The sequence below is a fragment of the Pyrgilauda ruficollis genome, unplaced genomic scaffold, assembly GCF_017590135.1.
Source record: "Pyrgilauda ruficollis isolate IOZ18807 unplaced genomic scaffold, ASM1759013v1 scaffold9, whole genome shotgun sequence".
Taxonomy (NCBI): domain Eukaryota; kingdom Metazoa; phylum Chordata; class Aves; order Passeriformes; family Passeridae; genus Pyrgilauda; species Pyrgilauda ruficollis.
Genome location: NW_024531043.1, coordinates 11,029,783 through 11,047,726, shown reverse-complemented (window position 1 = coordinate 11,047,726; position 17,944 = coordinate 11,029,783). Strand labels below are relative to the sequence as shown.

Here is a 17,944-nt window from a genome sequence, read left to right as displayed (position 1 = left end):
TTTCCCCTTCTGCCAGCACCATCTGTTTCTGCAGCGTAAACAGCAACTGCAGACAGGTTAAAAGCAAGGACACGTTTTAAATGAGACTCCCTCTTCCATACCACTTAAAAAGAGCACAAAGGAGCTTTGCCTACATTTTCCACTATTTTTTGTACCCCTGTGTTCATAAAGCCTGCATTGATTTGGGAAATGTCACTGCTAAGAACAGAACACTACTTCTTCGTGACTGCACTGCTCCCCTCAGTGTGTTTATAATACAGTCAAGAGGGTCTTTTCTCTTTTTTCCCCACTAATTTCTTAAATTCAAGTACAGAATAAAAGTGAAATGAGTGGAAAATGACATTTGTGTCACAAACCACAAATTTGTTCAAGAGCAGACCACGATTTATTGGCAGTTATTCTGAAACATGGATGACTGAATACAATAAAAAGATGTTCGTAAAAAAAAAGAAAACAAACAAAACCAAAAGAGGAAAACAAACAAATCTCATTTTTAAATGCATCACTTGAAGGCATTGATTAAGGGGACACCGTGTGCTGGCAGCTCCTGGTGCAGCTGACGGAACAACATGGCACATTTGTTCCTTTCCTGGGTCTTGCCGAGGGTGTGGAACAGCCGGGCTTGGAAGTAGAGAACGTCTCTGAGCTGCTCTTTGCAGTCCACTTTGGCAAAGTAAGTCTTGGCTTCATTTAGATTCAAGATAGCAGATTCCAAAGCTGTGGGGAAAAAAAGGGATATTCATATTTAAGAAAATATCACAGTAAAAACTCTAAGAAAGACAGCTCCAGTCTACGGAGGCCAATTACAAATTCCTCAGCTTTTCAAAACCATTTGTGTCTTAGCAACGTGGTCTCTCAGCTAGTTTCTATTATTCAGCCTTTGCTGCAAAATATGTGTGTGAAAGTATGCAGATAAACAATGTTCCATTATAAACATCTGTGCAACAACTAATTCCAAATTAATTTTGTATACAATAACCAGGTAACACACTGGTTAAGCAGGACTCCAGTACAGACACTGGTTTGCACTTCTGAGCAGTTTCAGAGATAATTACTCTTCACCCTACCTTCAATCTTCTTTTGTGGAGTGTAGGAAGCTGCAGAAGCCACCTGACATTTGGCCACCAAGAACATGGCACAGCCTTTGTCCAGGACAGCTCCATGGGCCAAGACAGGTTCTATTGCCATGTGCAGGATATTCAGGGCTTGTTCAGGAATGCCAAGGATCAGCTGAAAGAGAAATACTTGCTGGTCTCACACTGGAACCCACTGATAGGAGCAGCTTCTTCAGGGAACACCAACAACCAACACAAGCCATGTCTGTTTCTAATAACATGATGTAACACACACCATTTTTTTACAACTTTTTCCCCACAATCTTCTTTTAAATCAAAATTTGTGAGTAGAAATGAGCTGCTCTCTGAAATGACTGGGAAAGGCTTCTCCACTCAGTCAGTGCTGACAGCCACGCCTCTCAGAATAAACAATATAACTGAACTCATTACCAGAATTATTTTTAATATACAAGCCAACCTGTGCTGCTAGAAAGCCAAAATAGCAGCATAAAAACATAACTGAAGATACTACGACAGGAGAAATTTATGCTGCTTAATTATATACAATAACTACACATTTTAGTGATACACATGAAACTCAACTTTTATTAACTTCCTCGAAAGCTTTCACATTCAGAGTTTGCTTCTTCACAATCAATAATTTAACTCCAACAAGGCTGTGTTCTTAAATCTCAGAGGAGTAAAACCAGCATCCAGATCCCCAGAATAAATGTTGCCCTGCAGCCCTGTGGAAACACAAATCAGACCTACCTGGGAGAAAGCCAAGTTGAGCACGGTTTCAGAAGCCAAGTACTGCAGGCTGTACTCCCGAGCCAGGGCCAGAGCCTGCAGCAGCACCGGCAGCGCGATGGTGTGGCACGAGGACCTCCAGTACAGCTCTGCTGTGGACAGCAGCACCCTGGCCAAACAAGCATTACAAACCTTCACTCTGGATGAAAAATGTCCACTGGTTTCCCAGGGGATTATTCCATCCACAATGGTGTTTGTTTTATTGTGAATTAGGCTGCTGCATGTACAATATATTTAAATTACACCCTTAAGAGGAGATGCCACAGGCATACAAAAGATTAAGTAACACCGTAGTTCTGTCAAGATTTACACCAAGGTAAAACCACACACACACATTTCCTATTTATTTTAGATGCAGTGTTTCCTTCTTCCACGAACCTTCATGGAACTTTAACTTTACCACCTTTTAGTTTACGTATTAAAAATAACTAGGTTTAAATGACACAATATTTTGAGGATTCCTCCATACTGTGATTAATAATTGAAATGACTCTGTAATCTCCGAATCACAGCAGGTAATCTGAAGACTAGTGAAGTCTGAACACAGACAAATTGAAATGGCTGATTCTAATCACTGCAAAGTGGCTTTAATACTCTGAAAATGAAACATTCTTACCTAATCACCATCTCAGTGTTCTTGATTTTCTGGCAGTGGATCAACAATTTCTGCAGAAGTTTGTGTGCCTCCGACATTTGGTTTTGGGCTTTCAATACAATGGCTTTTCTGTTGTGGTAGAAAGAAAACATCACTGTATTTTTGTATTTCCTATAGAATTCTGGTCTTCAGAACACAGTGAAACAGGTCTCTATTTTGTGACCTGTAGTTCTTATAACTGCAGGCTGGCACCCTGACAAAGTGTACACATGCTGCACACACAGACAGGAGGAAAAACAGATCTCCCTGGTGCCAACTGGACAACTCCCAGGCAGAAAGGATCAAACTCATAAAACAGCTTTAGATAGAAAACAGGGATTGCCAAAACCAAAGGCCAAACAGGCAGCAGAAGTGGGAGGATATACAAGCTAGACAGCATAAGTAATTATCTGTGAGAAAAACAGGTATGAGGTAAAGCAGCTAAAATTGGCCTGAGCTAACGAGGATATGGAGCAACAGGAAAATGGAGAGCAGGGAAGTCAGGACCAAATGCACAGCAGCAGGGGATGGGTACAAACGCCCTGAACCAGACACTGAGCAGAGTATTTAAAGATCAGGGAATTCATGATCAGTCCAATTCCAGAAGGACAAGCATCAGGTCCCACAGCTTGAATACTGCTCTTCTGGCTGACTGGCACTGGCTGCTTTTAGGTGTTTTGCTTCATTGAAAATCGACAAGAAATTCTTTGAACACTTCGTTGGTTTTCATATTCACCAAATATCAAGTTTTAACTGTAACTATTTTTAACATGTCATTCTCATTTAGGAACAAGACCCCATTAAGGTGAGTGAAAAAAAAAAAAAAGTCACAATGTTCCATTTTGGAGATGTAGAAACCAGGCCACAGAGGAATTCACTCAAGGCCTGAGCTCCCTCCCCAGCTATTTGACATAAAAATCTGCTTTGTGCTCAGGTTTGAGTATAGCAGATTTTGAAGACCTTAGCACGACAGATTCACAGCCCTAGAATAACACCAACTTCAGCTATTCCAATTCTTAAAATGCCCAGAGAAACAATTACAAATTATTATTGCAGGACATGCTCTAAGGGAATAGCCCTATGGTTAGATAACATGACCTTAACTAGTTCTGGAAAAGGAAAAAAATGTAAGCACATGTGACTGCCAGTGATCATTGTGCTAAATTTTTCATTATCTTCATGGAACACACCTGCAAATGCATAAAGACCCACGATTTCTTACCTGTATACACCTTCAATGCTATTAAGTGCTGTAATTCCTGCTACAAGAGAATCTGCTACATGGTATCTGCCATCATTCATGGCTCGTTCAAACTGTATTTTCTGATCAAACAGCATCCAAAGCTAAACAAAGAACATCCAGAAACAAGTTTTAGAAGTTGTGCCTGCTCATTTTCTAATCCCAAATTAGAATTTACTTTTTATTTTCCCCTGGGGGTATTTATCTCTAGACACACTAACTCCACTGTCCAATTATTGAATTTACTGAATTACTGACATGAACAGAAATGCCCAGGTCTGGATTAATGTTTCAATATCGAAGCTCACCTACTTGACTGCATTTTATGTGAAAAGGCTCTTTTAAATCATTACTAATGATTTGAGACTTGTAGACAAATAGACTTGTTCTGTAGTGAAAAGAGAAGGCTCACACTATATCTAATGTGATGTCAAACACTTCAATGTAAATACTATCTTATAGACTCCTGTGGCAATGTTTCCCAGAGTCACACAAAAATCAGGTTATTAGCCTATTATCTCAGTTATTTCTGGATTGTAATATCAAAATAAACAGCACTAATTAAACAGAACTTCAAAGCTTCAAATCAATGCAGAGCATTTAATTGCTCTGTGTGCTCACGAAGCAGATGTATATTCCTCTGTTAATGAAATTTCTACTTGAACAGCTTCATCTTAGGAAGTTGTGGTGAGAAAAATGTCTCACCAGTCTGAAAACAACACAGGCAGCTTTTCCATGCTTTTATAAAAAAGCTGATGCTGCACAGCTTCCCATGAGGACGAGCCAAGGGAAATGAGAAAATGTATAGCCCAAGGCATCCAGAGGAAAATTCAGCAGCAGTGGGATTCAGATCCTACTCCACAATAGTTACATAACTTACAGGCTGAATGTTAAGTATTCTACCTGTGCATGCTGACTGTTGGGAGGGAATCTCTCCTTTAGGTGTTTCAGTATTTCAGAAGCAGCTGCAAAGTACCCCTGGAATACAGAAGGCCACTGATTAACGCCCTGCTCCCCTCCCTTTCAGCACAACCCCCAGGGAAGGGATTTGTCAAGCAAACACCCTGCATTGTCTCTGCCCCCAGAGAGGGCGTTAAAGGCAGAAAAAACCACAAGTCAAGTCTTGCACCCTCTGTCAGCAACACCCACACGTGCTCTCAGCAAATGGCACTTTGTGCAAGTAGCCCTGGAGCTCACCTGCTCGGCGTGCAGCTCTGCCAGGTGACACAACACCACGGCGAAGGACTCGGTGTTGTTCTGCTGAACGCCCACGTTCACAGCCTCCAGACTGTTCATGCTCAGCAAGGTCTGGGCTTGCTGAAGTGCCATGGTGCTTGTGCAAGAGAAATATCTTTTAGTTTTCAAGCAGCAAACAACAACCATTTTTAATCTATGGTCTTGTTATGACATTTGTCTACATTGGCTCCTCAGGGGCCTGAGAAGAAGGAAAACTTGTAAAATATCTGCAGTCCAGGGACTGTGCAGGCACAGCAAGTACTGCAGACTGAAAGCTGCACACAACCAAAGCACAGAGATGCTGAAAGTGGGGGCACTGGAACAATTTATGATCTATTTGCCACTACTAAATGGAAACTATCTCTTCTTCAGTATGAGTTTTAAAGGAACACAAGAGAATGGAAATAATTGCACTCAGCCTGTACTGAATCACAGTCTGATTGCTTTATTTTAGTGCACTGGAGAGACACAGTCACTTGTTACACCTATATAAATGCATTATGTGCTAACAAGTGCAGCAGCTAATCCAGGAGTTCCAAACAAAGCAAATACCTGCGGCCGTACAATCTCCAAATGGCTGTTTTCTGTGCTATGCTGATGTCTATGAGCTCTGACAGGCTGTGCTTCCAATGCAACAGATCAGAATCTTTTAAGGCGTCCATTAGTTTGTTGGCAGCCTTTCCTGCAAAAGCTCTTTGCTGAACCAAGGACTGTATCCCCAAGGAAGCAAGATACTGGGAAGAAGGAAAAAAAAACCATACCTCCAGTGTTGGAAGACAACAGAGTACCCCAGGCTTGCAAATTACACTGGAGCAGAGTTCTAAACTACTAAAAAAGAGACCCAAAAAGACAGCACAGACAAAGGAACACTGCTCCAGGCATTTCTTTAAATACTCACTTATGCACACCCACACATATGTGAATGTCATTTTGTTGGATGTGAAAGGTAATTTCCACTCCCCCACACAGAAATCTTATGGAGGAGGACAGGACCAGTACCTGGATTTCTCCAGAACTGCTGTGAAAACAGAGCCTTTGCTTTCCTTCCCTTCCCCACAGAGGCCATGTCTGCTCCTGTCTCCCAGCAGTTTAGTCCATTTTAGAACAATTCCCTTAACAAAGGAATTGTGGATTTGGGGAAGACAGAACTAAACATTAACAGACAACAGATCTACCAGGGCACACACTACCAAAGGGGAGGGCTGCCCTGCAAGATTTCACAGAGCTGTACAAGTAAACATGTGTTCAAAGCCCTGCCAGAGGCATCAGCACTGAGTTTCAGGGAAGGTGGAGGCCTGAGAACCTCCCCTGAGCACCAGATTGTAACAAAATGGTGCCTGGGCCAGTAGCCACAGAGAGTTTTTCTGCCTGAAAATCAAGCAAGTCAGAAGGAAAACCAGTGAGCCTTGCAGTAATGCTCTGGCATTAAAGCAACTGAACTCTGGCTTGTTGATATGAAGGATAAAAGTCATAGAAACAGCTAGATTCTGGGGTGTTAAACATGTTTGTTTAAATCCAGTCACATATCTTGAACAGACAAGCCACAAAATCCCAAACTCTCATCACACACATGCCCATTGCCACGTGGGTTTGTCCCAGAATAAAGTTAAGGACTGATGAAATGGACTCACTGGCAATCCAAAATGTAAGGATTTGTTCACAGAGTGCTCCAGCAGAACACAGCTATCAAATATCTTCTGTTCCAGGATGTACAACCAACTCTAGCAAGGAAAAAGATCAAAATCTCATTGCAAATAACTGATGGCTGCAGCACTTTTAACTTGGCTTGCTGTTACAGAATGCACAAAAACTCACTGGAAATGCAAACTACTTGAGGATTGATTCTAAGGAAGCTTCTACTAAATGCTACACAGCAAAATATATCAGAAGGGCATCTAGGCTGGTGTGGCACCAGCCAATGCTGGAGGTTCAGTGATGCACAAAAATACAGGGAACTGTAGAATGCAGCACCTCAGGAGTTTGATACCATTGATGTCAACTCATTATGATGTTAATTACAGGGAAAAAAATAGAAATCCAAGTCCTTCTCTCCCAATTTGCGTGCTCTAAAGGTGGCTGGTTACTCTGAGAATTCAACAGACAGGAAGGAGGAAGCTTCTGAAATACTTCTTTTTACAACATCTAAGACTCAACTTTGAGCTTACTACTGAGATCTCTGGGATAACAATTCCTGCTTAAGAAATTAACTCTGAGCTGCAACAAACCATCCCACGATCCTGCAGTTTGTTGCCCTGTGTGCCAGGAGTGATGCCACCCCACTGCTGGGCAGTCAAATGCTCTGGGGGAGATGCTGCTGTGAGAGGAGCTCTGCAGCAGCTCCCTGAGCAGAAGGACTCAGAGCTCTTACCAGGCAGTGCTGCAGGCAGACGTGGTCGTTGGACTCCTGGGCAATCCTGATGGCTTCCTGGAGTGCCAGTTCAGCCTGCTGGCTATGAGCAGACAGAGGGAGAACAATTACTATTCCTACAGTGCTTAAGATGCAGCATCCTGATCCGGAGGAATATTGATCTGAATTATGTGTAATGCACTCAGATCTCTGATTTAACAGCCTGTGTTTTCCTCCCAGCACTCAGTAGAGCATTCTGGTTTTCAGGACAGTAAGTCTGACAGCATCTGCAAACCAAAATGCAGCTGCAACCCCTACATGGGCTTTCACACCCTGTACAGGCCACGGTGCCAAGTTATTGTTTGAACAGGGGCAACATTTAGAATCTGCCTGTGTAGAAATTGTTGCTTTCAACTTTGCAGTGTCCTTTCCCTTCTCCAGTCCTTTCACATCATGCCTCCAGGCAGCAATCAATAAATGCAAACCATAAATGAAGATGGGTAGGCCAGCTTTATCAACAAAATAAACCCAACCCATGTAGCATTTTAAATTTTAAAAGCTCAGATGGCTTTTTTGGTTTAAATATTCTTTTGCCAGATCATCAGCTCTATGGTGACTTGCAGAAAACCAGCCACACTTTGTTGAAAATATGGATGAAAATAGGCATTCACACCCACTGACCCTTCTGAGGTCATGGAAATGTAATTGAACACTTAAAATACCCAGGACACAGACAAATATCAACTCTTAGATGGCTCAGTTATTATGGAAACCAAATAAACACCAAAACAAAAACGAACCCAAACAAACCAAGATCGCAAGATGATCCCAACCCACCCACAGCTGCTGTCAAGTGAAGAAAGCCCCTGCAGGGATTTTCAGGAGGAAGGGGAGGTCTCTGTCAGCACCCCGAGGTGCCCCAGGGTGGGAGAGTCCCTTACTAGTGGCCGAAGCGGCAGTGCAGGGCGGCCAGGTTGAGCGCGGCGTAGCGCAGGCTGCGCCCGTAGCCCTCGTCCCCGTTGCTTTTGCTCTCTGCCCCCGTGAGGATCAGCCGGTCGAAGTAGTGCAGGAGGCTGTGTGTGGAGCTGAAGACATCTTGCACCCTGAGGCTGTTTAAGTAGCTTAAATAATGCTGGAAAGGGGAAACAAAATCAGCTTTAATTGCAGAGATACTAAACCAGAGGTTTTGTTTATAATTACTAAGTGTTTCTGTCCAAAACATGTAACTGTGAAATACTGAGCAGAAGTTGCAATACTGATACTATCTGGGCAGAATTTCTGGATAAAACTGGATAATTTCTTGGACAATATTGGCTGTCTGCCCTAACAGGATCTGCCAAATGGTGAAGATTACAAGATCTGGCTGTCAGAAAGATCCCAGAGAGTCTGAGATCTCTACAGAGGTGGAATTTCTGTGTTTATGTGAGAGTGGGAATGGAGGCAGGACTCCCACAGTGCCTGCACTCAGAAAGACACTAAGAAACATCAGCACTGCTTCCAAATGCTGTGCAGATAGAAAGGAGATGCTAAAATTATACATTTTCTTTTTGGCATTGAGACCTGGGCAGGATAATCCTTTATGTTGTGAAGTCCAGCCAGGGACTATGGCAGCCCTTTCAAGGATACCCTTCCAAACAGCAGCAAGGAAAATCCTCTCTGCTCAGCCCAGGGCTGCTGGGAGGAAGAGGTAGAAAGCAAGGTAGGAAAGAGTTGAGTTTTGGAAGTTGCTCAAGAAGAAGCTGTTGAGGCACAAATCAAGAGCTCACACCACAGGTCTGCCCCTCAGAACGAGTTCTCTGTGGCTTTCAGTATAAATTGCTATTAAGGACCAGAAGCAAAGTGAACAACAGCCAGCAAGATTAACAGATATTGCACTTAGCATTGATTTTTAAACTACAGAAGAATGAGGCCTGAAATTACTTAGGAAAATGTGGGTAAAAGATGTAAGTTTTAGATTTAGTTGAACAAGAATGCGCTCAGTCCCACCAAAATTAAGAGGTTTATATCTGTGCATGAAGGGGAAGTACTTTGCTTAATTAAGGTTCCTGCACCTTCAGGAGTTTTAATCTGAATTACTAAACATTTACATGCAACTTGCTCACAGTTTTATCATCTACTTATATTTCAATAGAGAATAAATTACTTCCAAATAATCCTGTCCTTGAGATAAGAAATCCTTTTACAACCATTCTGGATGAAGGAAAAGATACTTACTGCTTCAGCAAAGTCTGGATTAAATTTTAACAAGTTGTTCAATTCCTTTTGTAAAGATGCTGGAGCAAGAGCCTTTGTCTCATCATTCTTTAGTAAAGAAGCCTGGAATAAAATTTGAACAGTACAAGCAAGATATGCAACTCCATAAGGAGGGTTATAAAAATATATTGTGGTGCAGGATTGTCAGGTTGTTATCTGCTTGGAGAGGACATTAAAGAAGATTTTGTAGCAGCTCTGTCTATTAAGACAGTGGCAGTTCTATACTACATTATAGTGTTCAATTTCCAGAGATCACAGAGACCAAGTAAAATAAAACCTTTTTCAAAGGACTGTTTAGAGCCATTTAAAGAATTCTGGTTAAGTTTCTCTCTGAAGAACTATTGCCACACATTGCTCACTGGAATTGCATGTATCTTCTCATGCAAAAAAAAAAAAAAGCCCTCAGGAAAACAAATTGATAAATCCAGTTTGCTTTGGCAAGCAGTTCAATTAATAAAAAAATCACAAAAATGTAGCTACTAAAATTAGCATTACTGACTATTGAATTACTGACATTTGTGTCCATGTGTATTTCTGTTCCCTTTTGTATTTACCAGCTGGAATAACCAACAAAACTGCACATTTCACAGAAATGTGAGGCAAGCAGAGCAGAAGGACCTTCTGAGAACCAAATATCAGCATATGGTGACATGTCTGGATAAAACACTCATAGCCCCAAGTGCTCACACTGAGCAACAACAAGCAAGATATCAACAAGCCTCTACCAGAGCAGAGCAAACATCTCAGCTGACACTGTGGGTAAAATTCAAGGTGAAATTCGTGTAATGGAACATTTCCTCCACTTTAATGAGAATTAACATACCTGCTGAGAAAGAAAATACTCTGCTTGTTTCTGGGAAAGAGGCCCACTGCAGGCTATCTCTTCCTCCCTGGTAAGAAACACTCTGGTTAGAAACAGGGCAAGGAAAGACAACACAGGAACACATTTCATCAGACACCCCCACTTCTGCTTCATAAAGTTTTGTGAGATATTACAGTTCAAAGCATGAAAGAACAATGAGAAAACTTAATAAAGAACAAAATCTACTCCATCAAAGCCAGCAATCCAAATGATTTCACACAGTTTAGCTTCAACCTGCAGAGACTATAGTTGAGAGCAACATTACCCTAAATACACCCTAAAAAACCCTAAAGAAATACAGCAGAGAGAAGATTTGGGGCTGACATATTCAAATGGCTCTGCTCTGGTTTTTTCTGTCTTCTGAAGAGAATCCCAAAGAGATGCTGGCACTTTGGCCACATCCATCACTGCTGGAAACAGCTGTTCTGCAATTTACTCTGTGGAAAGCCAGCAAGCCCAGCACACAGCCAGACCCCAAAAGCTGCTGTCTGACTCACCAACTCCTGCACAAGTTTATACAAACACAGTTTGCAAAGTACATTTTAAATATATGGACACATCAAATACCTTCAGTATTATTCTTACAACGGAGCACCTCTTCAGCAGGTGAAAACTCTCAGGATTTGCTTCTCCTTTTTGAGGTAAATAGACACGAGTTCTTTTATTTGGAGAACGGTCAAAAGGAAAACAAAACCATTCAACTTTACTTCTTATTGGGCAATCTTTCCTTGCTGGAAGCAGAAGTGACCTCTGCAACAGTTTCAGCACGTGACAACCAGAGGGAAATTGTGGGCAGCAGCTGCCTTTGGGCTGTGGCTCCCTAGGGGAGGATGAGGATGGGGCAGTGCCACCTTCCCGAGCCACTGACAAATGTCACCACACGGTGGCACCAAGGAAACGAGCGGCCACAAAGCTCAGCCGGGCTGCAGGAGACTTTAAACAAATCAAAGATTCATTTTCTTAAGAGATGGGAAAGGCTTTAACACGAATTTATCACCTTAAAGGCCCGTCAAGTTCTTCTTTCTCCATTTTGCCATCCATCTCCTCTGGATTTGTCAGCTCCATCTCATTCTCGTCAGCTCCATCCTTTTTCTCATCCTTCTGGAAGTACTGCTGGAGAGCTGTGTAAAGTTTATAGACCTGGCTGAAGGAAAGTTTGTTGTATGCCAGGATCATGTGGCGCAGGAACAGACCTGGAGAGGGAAAGGGCTGCTGTGAGTGCTGCTGCAGACAGGAGACAGAACCATGGCCAGCAGCTCCAACAGCATCATTCAGCTCCTCGTGAAACAGAAACGAATGAGAAATTAAATACAAATTGCTGAGTCTCATCTCGATGACACAACTCAGTGTTGCAGGGTGTAAATCACCCTGCAAATCTCACAAAAGATAAGTGATAAATTGTTAAAATCAGTAACAACCTCACAACGTGCAAAACTGTCAGTTAATATGCAACATCCGAGCAAGAGAAAATGGCATTCTGCAATTTGACACCTCCCCAGAAAAACAAAGCTGTGTCCTGAGGGAATGACATCAGTGACAGATAGCACATCAAAAACAGCTTATGGATAACAATTATTTACCTACTACGCTTGTTTTATGAACTTCTGGCTCTGTCCCTGAGAATGAATCTGAAAGATCATCAAAAAATTGTTCCATGTCTTTCAGTTCTCCTTCTGCCATAAGTTTTAACCTAAAGAAGGGAATAAAATGTCATTTTTTAGGATATTAATACAGACAACAGGGGGAAAATTACATGTTTTAGGGTATTAATATAGACACCAAATAAAATATTCCCCTGCATAAATGAGTAAACACAAACTCATTTATGCAGGGGAATATTTTTTTATTTACTTAAATGTACTCATTTACTGCATAAATGAGTCAACACAAACAAGTGATAACTAATTTCTTGGACCCAGGAGGTTTTCATGCTGAGATAAATAAGATTATATTAAATAGTGGTAAGCCTAATAATAATAATAATAATAGTAATCAGGTTTGGGCTTTATTTCTTTTTATTAAGAGAATAATTATATGAGATGGTTATTCTTAAAACAGACAGGAACCCTTTTTATTTCTGAAATTTAAAATTTTTGACTGCATTTTTGGAACTGTTGCTGTTCAGTGAGTTATCCGACATGACAACAGATCTTCTGTCCCACAGAAACTTTAAACCTCATGATGATGCCTTTCAGAACTTGGCCATGACAAGTACGAAACCCGTCCAGGCGGAGTTTTGGCCCAAAGTTGAGCTTTCAGAAGCTGCCATTGACAGTTTCAGGGCACTGCCCCGGCGCAGCGGCTCCTCCCGCCCGCCCGGCCCCGCACCTGATGTGGACGGAGCCGGCCAGGTGCGGGCAGCACTCCTCGATGGCCTTGCGCAGCCGCGACAGCGCCATATCCGGGCCCTGCGGACGACAGCGACATGTCGCGACAGCCCGCGACACCACGGGGCCACCCTTCCCCCCCGGCCCGGCCCGGCCCGGCCCCGACCTGCAGCAGCGGCAGCAGCAGCCGGTTGAGCCGGCGGCGCTCCAGCAGGCCGAGCTGCGCGCCGGCGCGGCCCAGCTCGCTGAGCAGCACGAGCAGGGCCATCTTGTGCGGGGTGACCCAGTCGCGGACGCCGAACACGTTCGCGTGCACGACGCCGTTCGTCAGCATCGGGTTGAAGTACAGGCTCTCGTGCACGCTCGCCATGGCGGCGCCGGGGGGAGCCCGCCCGTCGCCCGGGAAACCGCGCGCGCGCACACCCCCCCGACTCCCGCCCCCCGCGCCGGCCAATCGCCGCCCCCGCCGCCGGCGCGCGCGCCGCGCCGCAGCCAATCAGGGGAGGGGATGTGCGCAGCTACGGCGGGGCCGTCACGACGGGCTGGGCGCGAGAGAGACGTTCCGGGGAGAGAAGGGTCCGCGCTGTGGCGGGGCTGCTCCCCCGAGCTGCCCCGCATTGCGGCCAGGCCGCGGCTGCGGACAGCGAGGGGATGGGCTGCGCTTGGGCCGCTGAGCCCTCATCTGCTAGATAAGGGAACAGACCTCTTCTCTCTGTGCTGGCACTGCTGAGGCACCGCAATCCCTGGGGTCAGTTCTGGGCCCCTCACGCCGAGCAAGACCCTGAGGGGATGGAGCGTGTCCAGGGCAGGGAACCGGGCTGGGAAGGGCTGGAGCCGCAGGAGGGGCTGAGGGAGCCGGGAAGGGGCTCAGCCTGGAGAGAAGGAGGCTCAGGGGGCCCTTTGGCTCTGCACAGCTCCTGCCAGGAGGGGACAGCCGGGGGATCGGGCTCTGCTCCCGGGAACAGGGACAGGAGGAGAGGGAACGGCCCCAGGCTGGGCCAGGGCAGGGCTGACATCAGCACAAATTTCCTCATTGGCAGAGCTGACCAGGGAAGTGGTGAAGTCATCATGCCTGGAGGTGTCCAAAAAACAAATAGGCACAGCTCATGGCAGTGAGGTTTGGTGATTGGTCACAGGTTGGATTTGATTTTGGAAATCTCCAGCTTCAATGATCCTGTGATTAATGGAGATGGCCACACTTGTACCAGGTGAGGTACAGGTGACCACGGGCTTGGTGAGGTTACTGATTTTGGGACCTCTCTAAACAGAGTCTGGTTTAAAAAGGTGATGTTTATTCTGCACAGGCTGCAGGGTGGAGGTTTCCACAAGTCAAGCTGCTCAAGGGGTAAAAAGTTAAATCTTTTATACAGTAAAATTTAGATGAACCCACCTATCTAATGCATTTTCTCTGTGCTCTGACACGAGCATTTCCATGTTACAGAGAACACCACAGAGTGAATTCACTCCCCTCTGGATTTCCTGCAAGTTAATTGTGATGCCATAAAGATGTTTCCACGTGTAAGTTTTTATTTTTCTCAATAACTTGTTAAAGTACTTCATTAAGGCATCATATTCCCAAAGAAAATACTCCAATTATTGTAATAGTTCTCATTTTTGTAAGTGAGAGCAAAACAAAACTCAATATTATTATACATCTGCACGTCCCTGGGGATTTCCATGGCGCTGCTCCTGATTCATGCCTGGGGGTGCTGAGAGGAGGAGGAGGAGGCAAATCAAGCCGGGGGTAATTTTCTAGGATACATTTACATTTAAGAAACTGAACATTGGAGCTTGCTGCTGCTGCTGGCATAATTAATGATGGTTTCCTCGCCCTCAATGAACTCATTGAGCTGTGTCTGAGCACAGATCCCAGGCAGTGACAGCAGCTATTATGTTTTAAAGGTCAATTTGCTGACATTTCCTGAAGATAAAGCCCGGTGGCCTGGGTGGAAACACGGAGCTGGTGGCGTGGCAGGGCAGGGAGGGGAGGGGATGAGATAAAGGCTGAGCTGTGCAAGGGCTGGGAGGGAAGAGGAAGTGACAAACATCTGGTTCTGATGTTTCTGTGCAAGGCTCTGGAGCCAGTGTGAGCTCTGCTGGCAATCCCTCAGCGCGTGGTGCAGAGAGAACATTTGGAACACGCTTTTGAAGGATGTTTAAATCAGCTCTCACGCCTGGAACCCGGCAGTGAGAGCTGACTTTGTATTAAATCCAAGATTAGGTAACCCAGCTGAGAAACCCATCTTTTATCTCACCTGAAATTGGCTGTGCCCAGCAGCGAGGCCGGAGGGGGCACCAGGATGATCTGAGGGATGGAGCAGCCTGTGAGCAAAGGCTCAGAGAATTGGGGCTGTGCAGCCTGGAAAAGGGAAGTTTTGGGGTGACTTCACTGTGGCTTTTCAGTGCCTGAAGGGGCTGACAAGAAAGATGGAGAGAGACTGTTCACAAGGGAGTGACAGGACACGGGGAATGGATCCCACTGGCACAGGGCAGGGTTAGATGGGATTTGGGGAAGAAATTCCTCCCTGTGAGGGAGGTGAGGCCCTGGCACAGGGTGCCCAGAGCAGCTGTGGCTGCCCCTGGATCCCTGGAAGTGCCAGGCTGGACAGGGCTTGGAGTGATTTGGGAGAGGGGAAGGTGTCCCTGCTGTGGCAGGGGATTGGAAATAAATGATCTTTAGGGTTCCTTCCAACCCAAACCATTCCAATCCTGTGATTCCCTGATCCTTCCCACAGCCATTAATATCCAACCTGGAATCCCCAGATAAAGCCCAGCGATTCAATTTGTCTTTTTAAACTTTACAATCAAATTTTGCAGGTTGTTAAATTAAAACCAAATGAATATTCCCGGGAAGAATCCCTCCCCTCCCTCTGGCTCTGTGTAAAACCCCGGGGGATCACAGAGCTGCAGCGAGTCGTTGTCACTCGTTATTTGGTGGCAGGAGGAAATGGGACATCTCTCAGTAATAGATTTAAATCTTTTAATGCTGCTTTGGCACAGTCCTGGAGGCTCAGCGAGGGCAAGGCTTTTATTAATAGAACCTCTTGAAATGCTGCTTTTCACCCACGGAGTAGCTGGCACAGTTCAAGAGCCTCGTTTCAAAGCCTCAGCTGGTTACAGTCTGGGCACGCTGGTGCAGTAAAAGTCATCTCCAATCACATGTTAAGGACATGATTCATCCAGATCTGCCCAAATTAAGGCAGGAGTGGCAAGTGCAGCTGCCAGCACTGTCACCAGATCTCAGCTCTGTCAGGCCCACGTTGCTCCCTAAAACATCTGTGTTTGGGAGGATTTTCTTGTTAGCGAATCCTTAACAGAGAAAAAGGGAAAATGTTGGGTTTTGCTTGGTTTGGGACAGCTTTTAACCCATCACAGGGACTGCATGGGGAGTTCTTATGTTTTAATGTAATATTATTTACAAAAATATGTGTATAACTTGGTACTTCAAGGGTGACACTGAGTTGACAGAGTTTAGATGACATAGAACTTCTTAAAAAACAAATTGTACTGATATTTTTAAGGTGTCTTAAAGCAGTCCCTTGCATGAGAAATGTGAGGAATGTGCCATTGCAAGCTCCAACGTTGTATTCACAAGGCTTTTCTATTTTTTCTGTCACTTTGACTAAAATGGCAAGCTATTATTGGGGAAAAAATGAAGGTTTTTTTTATTAAGTCATGTGTATAAGTTCAGAGCATATCTAAAGCTTGTCAAGGAGCATAAACATTTCTGAAAAAAGGTGACCTGATTTTGAATTAAAATATGGTGTCAATGCAAATCCAGAGGTTGGGCTGTGTGCACTATCTGCTCTTACTCCTGAAGCTGCCAGGACTGTGCCATTCACATGGCAATTACACACCTTTTTTTTTCTTTTTTACCCACTTCTTGTATCTCATTTCCTCCAAAAATAGATCCTTCCTGCAAAAATTAGCAGATTGCATCCAGCCCTTTGTGGGGGTACATTTGATTTGTGCTCTGTGTTTATTTTCAGCCACTTTTGTCTGTTCCTCTTTTTGGCAAAGCCCTGGTTCTTGGCCCTTTGTGCTCTTACATAAAGCTTTCCTGAAGCCTTGGTCAGGTTTGTACTGCTGGGTTTTCTTTAATGCAATCTTCTGGTTAAAAGCTTTCAGTTCTTGCAATCTCTGATTATTATTTTATATATATATATATATATATATATATCCCACTCACAGCCTAGAAAATAATAATGACATCTAGGAGCTCACTAGAATTGGATTTTTAAATAATAAATCTTTTCTCAAGTTTAATGGCTCTCACCAAAGGGTTTGGTAGAATAAAACTGAAAGAGTCTGGATTTGGGTTCGGTGTTAAGGGAAATGCTTTACTCAGAGGTGGGCAGGGTGTCCTGAGGAGCTGTGGCTGCCCCTGGATCCCTGGGAGTGCCCAAGGGCAGGACAGGGCTTGGAGCAGCCTGGGACACAGGAGGGTGTCCCTGCCATGGCAGGGGTGGCACTGGAGGGCTCCCTGGGCAGCTCCAGTGCTCTGCCACCCTCCTTGGAAAGCAGCTCTTCCTCATGTCGAGCTGGAACTTCATTTATGTTTTCATTTATGGCCATTCCTCTTCATCCTGTCCCTGGGCACCACCAAAGAGCCGGGCCCCATCCTCTGGCACCCCTCGGAGGTGTTGGCATGGAGATCCCGTCTGTCTCCTGCACGCAGCTCCCACAGCCTCTCCTGCCAGCAGAGACGCTCCAGAGCCGTCCCCTCCCGTCTGAGGAGCGCAGGGCAGCTCTCAGCGCTCCCGGTGTGCCAGGGCCGGGTGCAGGGGCAGCAGCACCTCGGAGCCGCCATCGGTGCCGCTATCGGTGACTGCGTGCGTGCCAGCCTCGGTGTCCCATCCGTGTGCCCCTCGGTGTCCCACCAGTGCCACTCTCAGTGTCCCATCAGTGCCCCCTCGGTGTCCCATCAGTGCCCCCTCGGTGTCCCATCAGTGCCCCCTCGGTGTCCCACCAGTGCCACTCTCAGTGTCCCATCAGTGCCGCCCTCGTTGCCGCCCTCGGTGTCCCCGCGTGTCCCGGCCCCACTCGGGGCATTCCGCGCCCCCTCGGCCCCGCCGTGTCCTCTTCTCCCATTGGTCTCTTTCTCTCGCCGTCGGGGCGCAGCAGCCAATAGGCGTGCGGCGCGGCGGCGCGACAGCCAATGGCGTGCGGCGCGGCGGCAG

At 45.3% G+C, this 17,944-nt stretch overlaps 1 protein-coding gene across 1 annotated transcript; it reads right to left on the bottom strand.

Moving 5' to 3' along the window:
• Positions 1-362: 362 nt before the first annotated feature.
• Positions 363-13,196, bottom strand: ANAPC5 (anaphase promoting complex subunit 5). The gene is made up of 17 exons (XM_041489038.1): positions 12,931-13,196; positions 12,766-12,845; positions 12,018-12,127; positions 11,435-11,630; positions 10,399-10,465; positions 9,537-9,638; positions 8,264-8,454; positions 7,344-7,425; positions 6,607-6,696; positions 5,528-5,709; positions 4,937-5,072; positions 4,643-4,717; positions 3,722-3,843; positions 2,482-2,589; positions 1,827-1,974; positions 1,068-1,230; positions 363-717 (listed from the first exon to the last, which is right to left on the bottom strand). Exons 1-17 carry the CDS (start codon positions 13,132-13,134, stop codon positions 503-505), a joined length of 2,271 nt encoding a protein of 756 aa, XP_041344972.1. The 5' UTR covers positions 13,135-13,196; the 3' UTR covers positions 363-502.
• Positions 13,197-17,944: the final 4,748 nt, after the last annotated feature.

Bases quoted from the DNA above. Each gene is read 5' to 3' on its own strand.
- ANAPC5 (XM_041489038.1), bottom strand. From the start codon at position 13,134: ATGGCGAGCGTGCACGAGAGCCTGTACTTCAACCCGATGCTGACGAAC. The intron at 6,697-7,343 runs GTAAGAGCTCTG...TTTCCTTGCTAG, and splicing joins TCTGCCTGCAGCACTGCCTG to AGTTGGTTGTACATCCTGGA. The intron at 1,975-2,481 runs GTAAGAATGTTT...TTGTTTGGCCAG, and splicing joins AACACTGAGATGGTGATTAG to GGTGCTGCTGTCCACAGCAG.